At 47.7% G+C, this 17,151-nt stretch overlaps 2 protein-coding genes across 2 annotated transcripts in view; both read right to left on the bottom strand.

Moving 5' to 3' along the window:
• The window catches only part of ERN2 (endoplasmic reticulum to nucleus signaling 2), a 34,001-nt gene extending 27,668 nt beyond the window's left edge, over positions 1 to 6,333 (bottom strand). Inside the window, exons 1-3 of the mRNA XM_039911281.1 lie at positions 6,273 to 6,333; positions 3,707 to 3,768; positions 2,582 to 2,657 (exon numbers count right to left, since the gene is read on the bottom strand). Coding sequence (XP_039767215.1) covers positions 2,582 to 2,657; positions 3,707 to 3,768; positions 6,273 to 6,333 — 199 coding nt within the window. The remainder of the gene's footprint in view (positions 1 to 2,581; positions 2,658 to 3,706; positions 3,769 to 6,272) is intronic.
• On the bottom strand, positions 2,266 to 17,015 carry UBFD1 (ubiquitin family domain containing 1). The gene is made up of 7 exons (XM_029058638.2): positions 16,924 to 17,015; positions 15,283 to 15,564; positions 14,960 to 15,168; positions 12,995 to 13,060; positions 12,663 to 12,768; positions 10,515 to 10,597; positions 2,266 to 7,312 (listed from the first exon to the last, which is right to left on the bottom strand). Exons 1-7 carry the CDS (start codon positions 16,949 to 16,951, stop codon positions 7,157 to 7,159), a joined length of 930 nt encoding a protein of 309 aa, XP_028914471.1. The 5' UTR covers positions 16,952 to 17,015; the 3' UTR covers positions 2,266 to 7,156.
• Between the last annotated feature and the right edge of the window lie 136 nt (positions 17,016 to 17,151).

Genomic DNA, 17,151 nt, shown 5'->3' with positions numbered 1-17,151 from the left:
TAGGCCACCCTGCTTCCAGCTGTTCACTCCAATCATTCATTCATTCATTCAATAGTATTTATTGAGCGCTTACTATGTGCAGAGCACTGTACTAAGCACTTGGGATGAACAAGTCGGCAACAGATAGAGACAGTCAGGCCTGGGAGCCACTGAGAGCAATCAATGGTATTTATTGAGAGCTTACTGCAGGCAGAGCCCTGTCCTAAGCTCTTGGAAGAGTCTAATCCCAACAGAGTTGGTAGGCAACTCAATAATTTGTAGACTAATAGTGAAAGGGGTGATTGTGGAGAGCCACCCTAGTTCCTGATGACCAGGGATACATGTACCCCCAAGTCACAGGCCAAGTTGTGCAAAATTCTTGCTGGAGCTGACTACACTTGGAGACAAAGTTTCCTTTCTTGTCTAGATGGGCTCTCGAGATCAGGATTCATTCAATAGTATTCGAGCGCTTACTATATGCCACATGCTTAGAATGTACAATTCGGCAACAGATTGAGACAATCCCTGCCCAATGACGGGCTCACAGCCTAAACAGGATATAATGGGAAGGGTAAGAAGGGGGAAATTGCATAACTTATACCTAACACTTTCTTACCAACCCCCTTCTGCCTGCCTGGGGAATCGGGTCAGCATGAAGGGCTCAGAGCAGGTCATTACAACTGCAAAACAATAAGCATGTGTTCTGTTGGCTGTAAAACACACTTCCTCCACTTCTCTCAAGCTTAAACTGAAGTTCTTAGAAAAAAAAGTCTGAGTTCTAGTTGATGGAAAGCAGTGTCACCACAGCACCCTTGGTGTCTGAGCAATTTTCAGGCAAGGTCCAGCATAGATGCCCAACTCCATTTTCAGAGCCACTGTGTTCAAGACGGTCATTCCCCAGCATCACTTGCGCTCACGGATACAATCTCCCCATCATCAGTGTTGCCGCTGAAGCCAAAGATAGCTCAGACAGGATTCTCATTCTCCCAGGTGTACATCCACACAAGTGTGAATAAACAAACCAACAAAAAAGTCAGGAAGAGGCACTGCTTTTTCAGTCCCAGTCGCACCATTTCACTACTTACCTTTCCTCCTCTCTGAGGGCTTCAGAGGGCTCCTGTAGCCCTACATTTAGCATGGTGCAACTACAGAATGATCTATCATTGAGGGAGAAGCCCGAGTCCCACTGGGCCAGCCTCCCCTTCTCTGCAGAGTAGAGAAGCCGTTTATTCGGCCAGATAGGAACAATTCATCCATCCTCGCTTTAATCAGTGGTATTTGGGAGCGTGGGCATAGCACAATAACAACCGAGTGGATAAACATAATCCCCACCCTCACAAATCACATATCCTTGGTCTGAACTGCCTAAAGACTTTGACACTCACTTTAAGCACACCCAAGAGTCTCTTACCTTTTATGGATAAATATGTCAATAATTCATGGGACTCTCAATTTGAAAAACAGGACTAGAGGAAGAAAAGCCACCTTTTACTGGGCTCTTCTTCAGGCCGAGGCGTTCTCCCATCCCTCCCTTTGCATAGACCCATCCAAGGCCCAGGGTTAGAACCTTGATGATTCAAGTCCTGCCAAAGAGAGGGCCAATACCATGATCAAACCAAGAGGAAACCAGGTCGTCACCAGCTACTCTCTGCTGGAAAGGACTCCATCACAGTGAAAGAATCAGAATCTCTTTGGGTGATTGGACAGAGTGCGGATTTCTGGGTGGCGCTTGATTGGGAGTCGGAAGACTTAAGTGGGAGGTTTTGTGGGGCAAGTCACTGAACCAATCAAAGATATTTACTGAGTGTTAACTGTGCCTAACACTATACCGTTTGGAAAAGTACGGTTAGACATGATCTCTGCCCATAACGAGCTCACCACCCTGTGCCTGTTTCTCATCTGTAAACTAAGTGAACAATTTCTCTCTCCCCCAACCCTCAATCCATTTCAAATGCTATTGATGGGAGAATGAGACACTGTCTAGATCCTATGTGAAGACAGCTCAATAATGCAGGTTTATTGGAATGCTCACCGTGGCACCTAAATCCATTTTCTTCATTAAAAGAGTAGCTTCACCTTTGTAAATTCAATTTGTATTCCTTCCCAACCACTCCCGTCCACACACTACTGCCACCCCCAACTCCCTTTCTCCAACGAAGCGGAGGGGAAAGTTTGCAAAGAAATAGTCCTCGCCTCCAATTCTTGATAGGAGTTGGCTTGTGTTTTTGGTCATTTCCACATGATGAAATTGTGAGGGATATTAAAAAAAAACAAGGACACAGATACTTAATTATCAAACTTTAATTGGAAAGACTAGTCTTACAGAATAAAACAACAGGCTAACCATTAAGGTTACACTTAAAAAAATTCCAGCAGTGCAAATCTAATAGACTAAATCTTTTTCATCTCCTCCAAAACAGGCTTTTGATTATTCAAAGATACCAGTATGGTACTCATATTTCAATTTTCCAATAACTCTGCAGTTGTGTGTGTTTCTTTTAATTAAAAATCAATCGGTTTAACATGCTTTTAAGAAGTGGTCCAAATCCAGAATCACTGGGAATTCAACAAAGCCATTCTTTCCCTGGGAGATCAAACCTACCAAGGTGCCCAGAATCACAATTCTCCCGCCCACCCATAGCGTTTTGAGAGGACAGCCTTGAGGGAGGCAGACCCATCTAAGAATCCAAGACCAGAAGGAGGTGAATTATTAGATGACCAAGCCACACGATAAGTTATTTTTCGAGGGAAGAGAGGCGAGCGGGAGACGGAGAGTGGGCGCTGTGGAAGGAGAACGTTGAAAGCAAAACCTTGCACCGCCAAATTGGCACACCAAGCCACTGAAGCACGGTCAGATTTCTGAGCAAATGCGATGGTTTGCTCTTACAGGCACATTAGTACTTTAGAATGAGGAGGAAAAAGAGAGAGGAGCCAAAGGGAAAAAGACCCTTCCCATTGAAATATGGCAAACTTTTACAGACATGGCAATGTGGGGGGGCGACGGAGGGGGGGGAGGAATTAATCTCTTTGGCTCTTTCAAAAGTAAAGCAGCAATGAATTGAGGAACAGAACCAACGTGCTGACATCAGGTTACATGAATTACAAACTGGGGCGGGGAGAGGGGTTTGGTTTTCTCCCAGTTCACCTGGTTGGTGTTCTTTGTCTGTGCCCAAGAGATTCATCAAAGTGCTTCCTTAGTCTTTAAAAGGTTCTACTGCTGCTAGGAACAGTTCCATCTCACAGTAAAATCTTCACTTTAACACCGAAGAGTTCCAAGTACAGTAATGACAGACTTGATCACGGGGCATACATTCGGAGGCCCAGGCCCAACGGGATGACTAGGCCTCTTTATTCTTATGCAAAATACAATCAGGAAGGTGCTTACAGTTGTGGCCAACACAGAGAAAATGGAGGGTCAGACAGTACTATTCTGGCCAGGATAAAAGCACATAAAGGGCTCTGTGGAAAAGAGGTAACACACTAGAAGCATTCGGCCTCTCTAGCTGCGGGTACCCGTCTCCCTTCGTTTCCAGAAACCGTTCCCTTGCATTCTCCAGGCTTTGGCTATTCTCTCTGCCGGTCCGCAAGGTCGTGGGGACGGGCAGAGGAGAACTGCCACCAATGATCGGAGCCCAGGTTAGAGCAACCTGCCTCTGCTTTCTCAAGATCTTCCGCTCTCCGACTAGAGCGGAAATTAGTCACACGGTCAAGGGGACCGGTTCCGAACCTTCGCGTGACAGGAGCTGATCACGGGAGTGATTGAGAGGAAAAGGTCGATCTTGATTTTACCTATAAGAGAGAGTCGGGTGGGGGGTGCTTTTCACAGAACTTCGGCCAAAAAACGAAACAAAACAAGAAAAACAAACCAACCTCTGAAAGGACTGGGGGAGTAAGTCTTCTCAGAGGCCAGTTACGGTCCCGAAAAAGACTGAAACAGAAGAGCTAAAAAGGATACACCTGCCCAGTCAGTGGCTTCTTTAGATTTTTCCTTCTTCCACTGTCCCTGAGATTGATTACTTCCCCCACAGCTCCACAGACACCTGAAGACTGTATAAAGGGGGAAGGTTCCTTACAGTGTCCTCCCGGAGATTTGCGGTAGGCTCAATTCAATCTCTTTGACTCTCCCAGCCGGAGAGGCATAAAAATCTATCCTATATGATACTGTTATATTTGTAGTCTCTCTCTAAGTAAGCACAAAGCACAAATTAAGGGGAAAATATGACATCCGATTAAATCCTCTTTACTGTACTATCCAGCTAGAGATGAGCAGACTAGCTTCAGGCTGAGCATTTACACAAACACTAGCGAGATACTGGGGAGGCCAGACAGAGCCTCTGAAAGCCTCACGTCAATGGGGACAAGAAGGAAAAAAAACATCTTCACTTTACCTTTGAGGGGAGGGAAAATGGAGCAGGTCAATGGATGAGAAAACAGGAGGAAATGGGAGAATCGATAATTGCAACCAAGAATGCCAAAACATTACTGGCTATATTTGCATTGCAGCGGGATGAAGCAGTAGTGAAGGGCAGCTAAAGAACACATACACTTTCCTTCATACACTGTAACTGTAAACCTGCTGTGGACATTGAACATTGTACACAAAAACTTGATGCATAAATGCTGTGCTACTTTTTTTTTTTTTTGCAAGAAATGGAGACTGGTCAGAGAGTTTCTTCGAAACCTCAATATATATATAGTTGTGCCCTTACTAAAGCAATATTAAAATGATCTTCCTACACATACACAGGAACAATTTTAATACAAATTTTTTTTTTTTAAAAGCAGATTACCCTTTGTGAAAGCCAGGATTTCCAAAGTACATGTGGGAATAAAGGTGAAAAATGATTTCTCGTTGGTTTATGCTGCATAGTTGCCTCAAATGAATACCCACAGAAAACACCACGTATATGTCTGCACAAGGCAAGGGTGCTTTGGGGAGAGGAATTTTCCTCTGAAGCAGGTGGGGGGCGGAAGAAAAGGTTTCCTTGCCACGCTTCCAAATGGGGCCAGGTTAAAGGTTAAGTGGCAAATTAAAATAGCAGTTCCACAGTCAGTGCCAACCAGGTGAGCAAGACTGTCCCAGCAATCGTTGGTTGGGGTGAAGTGCTGATGTCACAGAATACTTCAGTGTTTCAGGCCTCTCGCCGGTCTTGACCATTATCAGGCCGGGCCTTGGGGGCAGTACCCAGACTCTGGGTGGGGTAAAGGAGGCAGGTTCCCCGGTAGCAGCAGCTATCAAATGAGCAGATTGGAGGGGGACAGGGGGACACGCACATTAGGAGTAAGGGGGAGGGTATACTCTTACAACAAAACAAAAAACAAAAGTGTCTTTTTTACCTATGAGCCCGACAACCTCATTCAACCCTTCTCCACTGAATGGCAATGAAAAGTTTGGTAGGCACCAAGTTCTCTTGTTAGATTGGAACCGTGGCTGCTAGTCTTAGCCCTGTTAAGTACAGGATCTATTACTTTGAAACACTCATTTCTTCAAATTGCTGTGTTGATTTAGCCCTAGACACACATTCATTATAGTTCTCCTGATCTTCTAAAGTCTGTAACTGGATTTTTAATCTTACTTCATCAGTTTGGTTTTGACTCCTCTCTCCCAATACCACACTGATTCCCCTCCTGCTGAATTCTGAGAGTGCAAATGCTGGGAGAGAAGCACAAAGGCGGAGGACGGGGATGCTTTATAATCTCAAAGTGGGGCCTCCTTATGTGCCAATGTGCCCAGGTGATTCTAAAAATGGGAGTGAGGGAGGGCGAGGGGAAAAATAAAATCCAGGCTTGACTAGTTCAAAGAGGATGACAAAAGGAAGAAAATATTTTAACACACAGGCAACTATAAAAAGTGAGTTTCCAGCTCCAAAGTCTCTAGTAACTCTACTAGCGTAGTCCAAGGGGAAAAAAAGAAAACAACCAAAAACCTGGAAATCCCAACAAAGTGTAAAAGTGTTTCTCGGGGGATTAAGATTGGGAACCCAAGTGAGGCATCCAATGCAGATCCAATGCTTTCAATCTTGCCATTTTAATACTATCAAATAATGGCAGGCTCCTTTCAAGAAAAGACTCACTTTGACAGAACTTGAGATAAAGGCCACTTGAGCAGGATGGCTGGGGGTGGGGGGTAAAGGAAATGGCTGGATGGCACACGGATGAGGAGCAACCATCCAAGTATAACGGTCAGATTTCACTGTCAAGGGGCAAATAGGACATGTCCAAGGCGGGGTGGCTAACAAGGGATTTTTTTCCCAGTTTGGTTCCCGGACAGATCTTCAACCTTTCTGCCTTACCCTGGTAAACCAGCACTTGGATCCTGACAAATGAAGATGGCACCAAGGAAAAGGGCTCCATTTCTAACACTCAGGCTCATGACAGAGGGTTGGCTGATGGATAATGAAATACTGCCACATTTCCTGCCCAAACTGCCAACTTAGGGATCCTAAACCTCGTTCGCAATACTGTTGGCTGCAACTGTGTCAGAAAACAAGCTGCATAGACATGCTGGACCATAAGGGCAGAATTTAGGAGAGTAGGAAATGGATAGATACCTCCTTTAAGTTTAGCTCTGCCCCAAGGTGAGCGTGCTACCGGGCGCCATCAGAGACATTTTTCTCCCCCAGCTCGTGACGGTCAGAATCTGAGAGGAAAATCACGAGAACCAGCCCTACCAGATAAACAGTAGGGGCTGGTGTGGGGGGTGAGAAGGTACAAAAACTATCTTTGGGCTGAAAAAACACAATCAAAAGTTCAATTCTGCTCTTGGGGTGAGGTGGGGGAGGGAAAGAGTCAAACCTGAAAAGGCCAGAAAAAATATGGCTTACTAATCTAGCCCCCCCCCCACCCCACTCCCAGTTTGCATACTGTTTATAGAGTTGATTTGAGAGAAAATAAGCGAGTCTCAAAGTTCTCAGCCACAACAAATTAGTCGAGTTAATTCAAACCCTTGGTGTGCAACCAAGGACTTCTGAAAATATTTGCCTTCTGTTTCAAAATCCACACAGACTGGGCAACACAGTGATGATTTCTTGTTCCAAACTTAGAGCCGGGAGATCTGCTCCTCAGCAGATTTAAGAGCATTCCACACCGACACATTCTGAATTTACATTTATTCGTTTCCATCTTATCCACTTTAAATATACTTTGAAGCTGACTGCGGGGAAGGGACTCTGCAATTTTAAGTTAAAAAGTAAACTAAGGGTGAAAGTACATCACCTCTGGCTTCACTCAATGTCGCCTCAGGGTGGATTTTCTTAATAAAAGTTCCAGTCCTGTGAAATCCAGGGACGTCGCAGGCCTCTCCCAGCAGTGTCCTTAGGTTTAGGTCAGTCTCCTGTGCCAGAGGTGAAAGTGATTTCAAAAATACTGCCATTTTCCCAGCACAGTGTCTTTGATTGCATCCACATATTGAGTTGGAACCCAATACACCCAGTAGTATGAGGCTTCCGTAGGACCCAACTGAAATGCCTGAAAGGGAAAAAGGAAACCAAGTTCAATTTCAGTCCCAAAGGCCCTAAAATGAACAGGACGGCAACAACGGGGAAAGTTACATCTCTCTGTAAATCCATTAACCTACTTCCCATCTTTCTAATTCAAAAAAGGCGGGGGGAGTCAAATGCCTGTACTGTCAGCCAATCATTTATTGGGCGTTTACTGGGTGCAGAGCACTGTACTAAGTGCTTGGGAGAGTACGATACAACAGACATTCCCTGCCCACAGAGAGCTTAACTCAGTCCTCTAGGTGATCCTTCGACGAGCAGGGGCTTGGGAGTCAAATGACGTGGGTTCTAATCCTGGCTCCGCCACCTGTCTGCTGGGTGACCTTGGGTGAGCCAATTAACTTCTCTGTGCCTCAGTTACCTCATCTATAAAATGGGGATGAAGACTGCGAGCCCCACGTGGGACAACCTGATTACCTGGTATCTTCTCCAGTGCTTAGAAGAGTGCTTGGCACATAGTAAGCGCTGAACAAATGCCATTATTATTATTATATGACGCGAAGGTGGATTATTCTCCTCCGGACGAAGGCAGAATGATTCCCAGTGGCAGCAAGAGCAGAAAAGAATGTGTCCCTTTGGATTTCATTTCCAGGAGCAAGGAATGGACTTCTGTCCACTTCAACTAAACATCCCCTCATAAAGTCAATAACTGCATCATTTCTTTTCAATCTATTCAGTTACCAAGACACCTCACATTCACCCTGTTGCCCAGAGTTTCAAAATGAGATTAGAAATAAAAAGAGTGGTGAACCAAACCCTAAATAATCAGAGCCGCCCTGCTCAGAAGAGCAAATGTATTTCTGGACAAACCACTAGGCAGCAGTAGTGACTGAGGCTGCTGACGGAGCTGGGGAAATCACAAGATTCAGAGTTTGAAGCTAATGCAGGAAGTGCACAACTCTTGCACTTGTGCAGAAATGTGCACTCAATTATTACTCAGATTCTACTATTTGTAAATACTTTTATTTTTTTCTCCTTAATGACACCGTACCCTGCTTCTTGTGGGGGAGGCCACGTGTTTTCGTCTTCCGTTATATTACCCCCAACCCACCACGTGTTCTGTAGGCATGCAATAGATGCAATTACTACTACGTGACAATGTTACAACCTTGTAACCAGCAAGACCAAAAGGAAAGAGCAAGGGCCTGGGAGTCAGAAGACCTGGGTTCTAATCCGGGCTCTGCCACTTGCTTGCTGTGTGATCTTGGGCAAGCCACTTAGCTTCTCTGTGTCTCAGCTTCCCCTTCTGTTAAATGGGGATGAAATACCTGTTCTCCCTCTCCCTTAGACTGCGACCTTCATGCAGGACAAGGATTATGTCTGAAATTATTATCTTGCATCTATCCCAGTGCTTAATACCTATAAATACCTCAATCATCATCACCATTAACCTCGGTACCAGATTTTTAGCCAAATGGTGATTCCCTGACCTTGCTACTGCAGCATGGGACTTTGGAAAACACACAGGAGGTGAGTGAGGGGAGGAAGGAAGAGTAGGGGAGACGCACAACCACGGGAAAATGTTTATCACCCTCTTGAAGGAGTAGAACCTGCCACCACCAGGCTCCCCTGAAAAAGGGGAATCTCTGGGAGAGACCCTTTCTAGGGGACTGGGCTAAGAGCCTACCTGCTTTGGATCTAGGCTACTGGGCCAGATCTCTCCCTGGCCAAGGCCCTAGGGGGCTTAGAGTACGTCAGACTGGGCTGTCAGACTGGGCTGTCATCGTAGACTCTTCCCCAGTGTCAGGACTGGAGCGCCTGGAAGCCGGCATTCCCCCAGCCACACAGGAAATTGATTAGGCAACAAGGCCTGGGTTACTAAGGCTCAACTCCTCACTGCCCTACACAAGCCAAAGAAGTCATTCCAGTCTGTTCATCCAGTAAGATTTTTTTTGGGGGGGTGGGGGGAAGTGGGGAGCCGGATGGACTCAAGTTCCTGCCCAACCAGCATCTTCCACCAGGCAAGCTATTCCATCACACCATGTCGACAGTGAAACTTCATTACTGTAATCTGAAATTCAAGGAGAGGGACACAAACCCACTGATTGAACTGGGTTTAGATTTTAAAATGTCACCAGTCACAGTACTGAATGAATCGCTAATTTGCTTGGAGAACTGAGATAGGCCCTGTGGGGAATGACACAAAACAAACAAACAAAAAACCCCACCTCGCCTACCTCCTGCCTGTCAAAGTTTATACTTTAATGGGTATTTTTAATTGTTACAATAGGGCATCTAATTAATTAGGGAACTGCAATTACTCTGAGTGTCACACCACTCTGAAAACAGATGTAAAATGAGAGAATGCTATTAGTAGAATTGTACATGTGGCTAATATCCCTGAAACGTTCCAGAATTGGAAACGACTCGTATTTATACAAATCTAATTTCTCTAATCATTGAGGGCCAGCACTACTTAGAGACTGAAAGTAAGTAAGGAGAAGAGGACAAATTGCAACATCATTAGCACATGTGCAGAACCTTGCGAACGCCCACGTACACTGCCCATAGTTCTGTGGGGAAATCAGATCATTTTGCAGCACTTAGCATCTATTAGACTGATCTTTCTCCAGTGGATTAAATGTGGTGGTTTGAAGTTCTTGATAATGCTAGCAAACCAGTAAATTTACTCCCTCAACTCCACTCCCAGACCTCAGAGGACAGAAACTTTAAAATGAAAACTCCTCAGTTAATACCACTGAGTATAATTATTTTCCTGGCTTCAAAGCAAAACCGCATTCATTTAAACAGGTAACACTGAGTTTCTGCAAAAGTTGCCACCTTTACTCAACCTAATGCCATAGGATTTAAAAAAAAAAACACAACAAAACCTTAGCATCAGGGGGAAGCCCATTAACATGCCACAGAAAGGCCTATAGATTCACTGTCTGGTTTTAAATTCTAATAGAAAGATAGCTTCTATCTTCTAACAAATCAAATTTCAGTGTCTTCCCAGAAAAGAACTGAGTTTTTTTTTTGTTGTTGTTGTTGGAATTAATAAATTTATCCTATTACTGAGCCAGATGAATTACTTACCATCATGTGATAATCTTCATGTCCTTCAATAGGTTCACTGACCACATTTTTAATGGATCCCATGGGTAGTTTTTCAGTTCTCTCTAAGATACGTAAAATTGCAGTGATTATTAAAAGGCACTCATATTTCAGTCCATTTGACATACGAAACCATTAGTCAGCACTCCGGGTTCCCTTCCAATATTTTCTTCCTGATCATGCTGAACATGTTTTTTACTCTTTAAATCCTCCGAACTCCGAAGCTTAGCTTGCTGGCTAACTTCCTTAAAAACAAGATGATCTTTATCAGTGCTATCCGTGCCTGATTAGACTGCTTAGGAGTGAACACGGAACATGCACAATCACTGGACTCTTGGGCAGGACTATTCAGGTGCAGATGTTAAGTGGGGTCTTTAACTCTGAACAGGACAAACTTTTCAGAGCAGAAAGGGTATTTTCTCCTTGCGGGACTCACAAACAATGTTGGCTGCTAAAAATAACCAAACAACTAGATTTTCATGCTTATAACAGTATTCGTTAAGCACTTAAAAGGTACCAAGACTGTTCTAAGTGCTGGGGCAGATACAAGGAAATCAGGTCGCCCCATGTGGGGCTTGCAGTCTTGATCCTCATTTTACAGATGAGGTAATTTAAGGCACAGACAAGTGGCTTGCCCAAGACTACACAGCAGACAGGTGGCAGAGCCGGGATTAGAGCCCAGGTCCTCTGACTCGCAAGCCCGTGCTCTTTCCACTAAGCCACGCTGCTTTTGTGTTTCTGGGTGGTGCTTTACATTATTTAGTTATTTATTCCTCACAACGCCCCAACGAAGTAGGGTTCAGGTATTATTACCCCCCTCGCCCCAATTTACAGTTGGGAAAACTGAGCCATGGGGATGTTAAGTAAGTGACTTGCCCAAGGCCACACAGGGAACGGGTGTCAGAGCCAGGACTCAAATCCGGAACCTCCAGCTTTCAGGACCACGGCTCTTCCCTCGTGCCATGCAGGTCTGCCTCGGACAGGGCCTTTAAACAACACCCAATAATTCTATGACTTTTACTCTGGCTATAACGTTACACATCAGGAGGAATGAGCTACGATTTAGGGTATTTTATAAAAATGGTGAGATAGTGAGGTGGTGGGGGTTGTGGGCAATGATCAGAGTGAGGGGAGGTTAAGGGGTGGGAGAGTCAGGGGACTGAGGAGAAGACAGGGTTCAGACAATGTGCCGTGGCAAAAGTACAAGAAAACGGGTTGACGCAGGTGTGATGAGGCAACGGGAAGGAATGGGGGTTTGACATCTCAAACACTGTATTTCCAACTAAAAGGTGAAACTACACACTTCACCAACAGAGAAATCAGGAAGGAAAGAAAAAAAATTTTTCCATTCTCTTTTTCTTCTTATCCATAAATTATCTTGGGTCTGCCTCCCCCATTAGATAGTAAGCTCCTTGAGGTCACCGATTATCTCTCTATTTGTACTCACCCAAGCACTGAGTCAGTGCTTCGCACAGAGTAGTAGGTGAGATCCCAGTGACTGTTCCTGAACAAAGATGAATCTGACCATAACGTGGAAGACATTTCCCCCAAATTTTCATAAGTTCTCCACTGAAATCGGAAGTCTCTCGACTAAGAAAGGGGACATTCAGCTGCTTTGGTTCAGTGGGTAAAGTTAACGGTGTTGAAGAGCCATCTATGAAAGGTCTTATCTTTGACAAAAGGGGGAGACAAAGGTGGACTTAGAATTGCTTTCCACCAAATCCAATGACATGAGAACAAGGGGGTACCAGTTGAAGCTTGCAGGTAGTAGAATCCAATATAAAAGGAAACCCGTTCCTACAGCCCAGATGCAGAGGGCACGGAATCCACGGCTCCAGAAGTGGAGCCGGCCAAAAAAAATCAGCAGGCTCTGGAAGGGTTTGGCCGGAAACTCACGATAGGCATTACTGGAGGGCAAAGTCAGAGATGAAGAGGGGAAGAGTTAAGGATGCTAGCTGAAACACGCCTAACTATTGGACTCCAAGCCAAGCCGGGCAGCCTGAGCTGCTGCTGGGTGAAAAAAAGACATCCCGGACGAGGGGCCGACTTAGAAAACCGCCAAGTTACACCAAAATGAGAGGATTCTGGACGTAGAGCCGTTAAGGAGACTGTACAATAGCGGCCTGGTACCTTTAGTGCCGATCCACAGTTGATCTTGCTCTAGTTTAAAGGTAAGTCTCACTTTTCCTCCTGTCTTATTGTACATGCCCGATAACGGTACCGTTGGCAGCCGCTCCTGGAAACGCAAGACAAGAACCATTGCGGTAATAAGGGCCACTGAGACAACTGAAGGGAACAACAAAGATAGAGAAGCTGAGCTACAGAACGCAAGAAACGGCGACTGTTTTCTCCTACAAAACAGTACGGGGAAGAAGAGGTGGAGGAAGCTTCAGAAAAACCACAAACATTTTAGTGGTCACAGATTTCAGAATGAGCACAACGGGTCAAGTGGCTTTGCTTACCTGGGCACCCTTAACCGAAGGCATCACGTCTTCAGGTTTTCCTTTATCTAACACTTTTCTGTGTTGCTAGAACATAAGTCAAAAATTAGAATCTAGAGAAACACGGCTGAAGTGTGGTGTTTACTACTGCCCTGCTCCCACCAGCCCAAAAGTGGTCCAGCAGCTCTATGCCGCCGGGAAACCAAACCCACGCCAGATATCTGGACGTTAACCCGGCTAACTTCGGGGATCCCTCAGGTCAATTAAAATCAACCAATGCCTTCTTTTCCTCCCCAGATACAGAGTTCGTTTCCCATTTCGGCCTACCTGAACTTTATATTACTGACAGGGCAAGACTGGAAGGTTTCGGTCTCAGGCTGGGCAGATGAATTAACAATCTGTCGGGTCAATAATGGCACAACCCTTCTGTCTGTTCTCTAGCCTTTGGAAAGACCAGTTGCAGAAGCACCAAGACAGACCGCTAATTCTTGGCACCCGGTAAGCCAGGGTTAAACTCTCGCCAAGTCACCCATTTGAACACATTTCTGTATGACCGGGAAAGAAGCTTATTGCTTTTTTACAGTGAGTTCCAAGGCATCAATTATAAAATAGAAAAAAAAAAATACTGATTTATCTTCCACCTGGAAGTCAGGAGATCTCAAATCCTAAAATCCCCCCGACGCCCACCCCCCAAACCTGGCCAGGAAAACCACAAACTCCTCCTCCCCACCACCTGGAATCTCTCTTCCATTTTTAACTTTTGCTGGAGCTCTAGGCGCTCAGCACACATCCACAGAGCAGGAGGGGAAGTGGACACTAGTCACGCTGGCATGCCGCCAATCAAGAGGAACTTTTCCCCTTTCGGGGACCGTGGGAGAGAAAACAGTAGTAGAAATTCATGCTGGTGTATTATTTTCATAAAATGAGAGGATTGGGCAGTTCCCAGAAATGCCTGGATGGCACAGACTTCCGTCCCTTCACGCGCTGGCTTGACTCTGGCACACTCGGGAGACTGTAATGATTCAGAGTTTGGGTCCCATCAGGCAGCGTGATGCCTCATAACGATCCCCACTGGGGGATTCAAAGGCATTAAATTAATAGTATAATTAAGTCACGCTTTACTAGTCCCTTTTGAAGACAGACACTTCTGTGTGGGGAGGAGCCAGAAACCCAAGCCCTGCATTTAAAGAGGAGTACCCTGTCCCCAGAGGAGGTTAAACACTGACAAAATTAGTGGTTAAGAACAGAAGCACACGCTCACAGCTAAAAGATTTGCCAAGCACATTGAGGTGGTGATGGCCCCACAACAAATGAAGCAGCTGCCCACAGGACTGTGAAATCTTTAGGAGATCAAATTAATGAACCTTATCTCTTGTCAAAAGGGCTTGATTTTTTAGTTTCCCTCTCATCTGAAAGCCTCAGAGGCATTAAGCAGATACCCCAGTCCATTAGATGCGTCAATTCAACAACCCAGTTTTTTCCCCCTTATCCCCCTCGTGCTCTTTTGCTCAGCTGGGACTTTTAGGAGGCAAATCCTCCCACCAGACTGTAAGCTCCTTGTGGGAAGGGTACACGTCTATCAACTCGGTTATACCGTAGTCTCCCAAGCCCTGACTGAAGCTCTCCTAGAGGTGTGGGAGACTCGTTTCCAGAAAGCGTTGTCGGAGGGCCATCGGCGAGGAATGCTTTCCATGCGCTAACCCAGACAACGCTCGGGGTCAGAGGATCCTGGGAACTCCCTTCCCTTCAACCAAGTTCTTAGGGTACATTCAATCAAAGCTCACGAAACAATGCTGAAAATAAATCCATTCGGTTTTACTCAATGGCTCCTTGGCAACCGAAGTCTCTCAGTTTTCTACGATGGACCGCGGCCAAGGAGGGGAAAAAAAAAACTTCTTCAGGGTGGAACGGAGCCAACGGGCTGAGGCTCAGAGGTGGCATTGATCCCAAAGCCTTAGCACCATTAACAATCAATAAACCGCTAACCTTTTGTCTACAAAGTGGCTCCTTCTTATTCTCTTCAGATTTGGACTCCTGCTGGGCTGAATCTTTGGGAGTATTTACTGCTAGAACGTCATTTATTGTTGAACCAACTACCATGATCTTGGCACCGCTGGTCACTCTGATTTCCCGTAATGTTTTCTCCTCAGGTAGAAGTCCCTTAAACATGACTTTCTGCATGGCAGGTGGGAGACCTAGGGTGAGAAAGACGGAAATGAAGACGGAATATTTTTTGCCCCCGGCCAATGCTCAGAATCAGTCAAAAAACAAACCGGAAATTAAGTCGCAAAGTTAGCCGACGACCTTACCTGTAATCGAGTGTATCTTCTGCTTCAGTTCCGCCCCCGTGTTGTCGAGGGGAAACTTCACATCGTATTTGTTTTTGTTCCAAATGATCTTTAAATCCACCAATTCCTTTCCGGCCTCGGCCTCGTCCCCATTGCTGACGGAAGGCTGGGCGGAGGCGGTGTCCCCTCGGGCCTGGTCCGGCGGCAGGACGCTCTTAGGCAACACAGGGTTCTCCTCTCCCGTTTCCACACAATTCAACTGCAGTTTGGGATTGTCCGTTTCCATGCCGGGTTCTTCGACGTCTAAAAACGAGATAGAACCCGGCCGCGTGTGAAATGAGGCTGGGAGGAATCTGCGGGGGATGGGGGACGGGGGACGGATATGGCTTTGGGGTCCCTTGGATGACAGAGAGGAGCTTGGAAACGTGCTTCCGGAGAGTGGGTGCCAGTTCTCGGGTGGGGGGTTGCCAGCTCTAAGGGAGGGGGGTGCCAGCAGTCTCTAGGGAAGAAGGGGTGCCTGTCTCGGCGGGGGTGGGGGGTGTTGCCAGCTATCTCTAGGGGAGGGGGGGATGTCAGGGGTTTCTGGGTTGGGGGGTGCCAGCTCTCTCTAGGAAAGAGGGGGTGCCAGCTGTCTCTGGGGAGTGGGGGTGCCAGCTCTCTCTAGGTGAGTGGGGTGCCTTTCTCTGGGGGGGGGCAGTTGCCAGCTATCTCTAGGGAAGGGGGGGATGTCAGCTCTTTCTGGGGGGGGGGGTGCCAGCTATCTCTAGGGAAGAGGGGGTGCCTCTCTCTGGGGGGGGGTGGGGTTGCCAGCTGCCTCTAGGGGAGGGGGGGATGTCAGCTGTTTTTTGGGGGTTGCCAGCTGTCTCTAGGGGGTGCCTGCTCTCTCTTGGGGTGGGGGTGCCAGCTCTCTCTGGGGGGGGATTGCCAGCTCTCTCTAGGGAAGGGGGGGATGTCAGCTGTTTCTGGGTGTGGGGGGGGGGCCAGCTCTCTCTAAAGAAGAGGGGGTGCCTCTCTCTGGGGCGGGGAGGTTGCCAGCTGTCTCTGGGGGGGGGGGATGTCAGCTGTTTCTGGGGGGTGCCAGCTCTCTCTAGGAGAGGTGCCAGCTCTCTCTGGGGAGGGGTGGGTACCAGCTCTCTTTAGGGGGGGTACGAAATCTCTCTAAGGGGGGGGTGCCAGCTCTTTCTAAGGGAGCGGGGTGCCAGGTCTCTCAAGGGGAGAGGGGGTATCAGCTCTCTCTGGGGGGTGGGGGAGGGTGTCGGCTGTCTCTAGGGGAGGGGGCAGGTGTCTCTAAGGGATGGGGGGTGCCAGATCTCTCCGGGGGGGGTGTACCAGCTGTGTTTAGGGGATGGAGAAGGGGTGCCGGGTCTCTCTAGGGCAGAGGGGGTGGCACCAGGTCCCCGTAGACGAGGGGGAGGGAGGAGGTTTCGCCCTGAGGAGGCAGGCTGGGGGTGGCTGGGATTGGTCCCCGTGAGGCGGCCGGCCGGGGCTTCTCTTGGCCCTTCCCTCACAGGCCTCCGGGACCGGACCCGCCCGAGCGCCTTCCGCTGCCCCCACGCCTCCCCCCGAGGACAACGTGAGGACGGCCGAGGGCTGCTTCTCCTCCGGGGCCGGGGCCGGGGCCTCTCCCGCTTCCCCCGCGGCCACCCGCCCGCCCGGACTCACCATCCGGGGCCCCCGCCGCCGCCGCCATGATGATTGTGTACAAGCCCCGCGGCTCGGCTCGGCTCGGCTCGGCTCGACTCGGCTCGACTCGGCTCCGCGCCGCGCCGCGGGGGCTGCCGGGAAACGGCCGCCATGGGCCTCCCACCGGAAGTGACCGTCTCTACGGCGACGGGCCGACGCCGCCCCCCCGCCCCCCCGCCCCGGGGCCAACTCGGGACGGAGGACGGG

Source organism: Ornithorhynchus anatinus, chromosome 2 (assembly GCF_004115215.2).
Source record: "Ornithorhynchus anatinus isolate Pmale09 chromosome 2, mOrnAna1.pri.v4, whole genome shotgun sequence".
NCBI lineage: Eukaryota > Metazoa > Chordata > Mammalia > Monotremata > Ornithorhynchidae > Ornithorhynchus > Ornithorhynchus anatinus.
This window is presented reverse-complemented; position numbering and strand designations above follow the sequence as displayed.

Coding starts and splice junctions, on each gene's coding strand:
- UBFD1 (XM_029058638.2), bottom strand. CDS start 16,951: ATGGCGGCGGCGGCGGGGGCCCCGGATG. Junction 15,565..16,923: donor GGCGGCGGGGGCCCCGGATG/GTGAGTCCGGGC, acceptor TCTCGTTTTTAG/ACGTCGAAGAACCCGGCATG. Junction 10,598..12,662: donor ACTGTGGATCGGCACTAAAG/GTACCAGGCCGC, acceptor TACGTATCTTAG/AGAGAACTGAAAAACTACCC.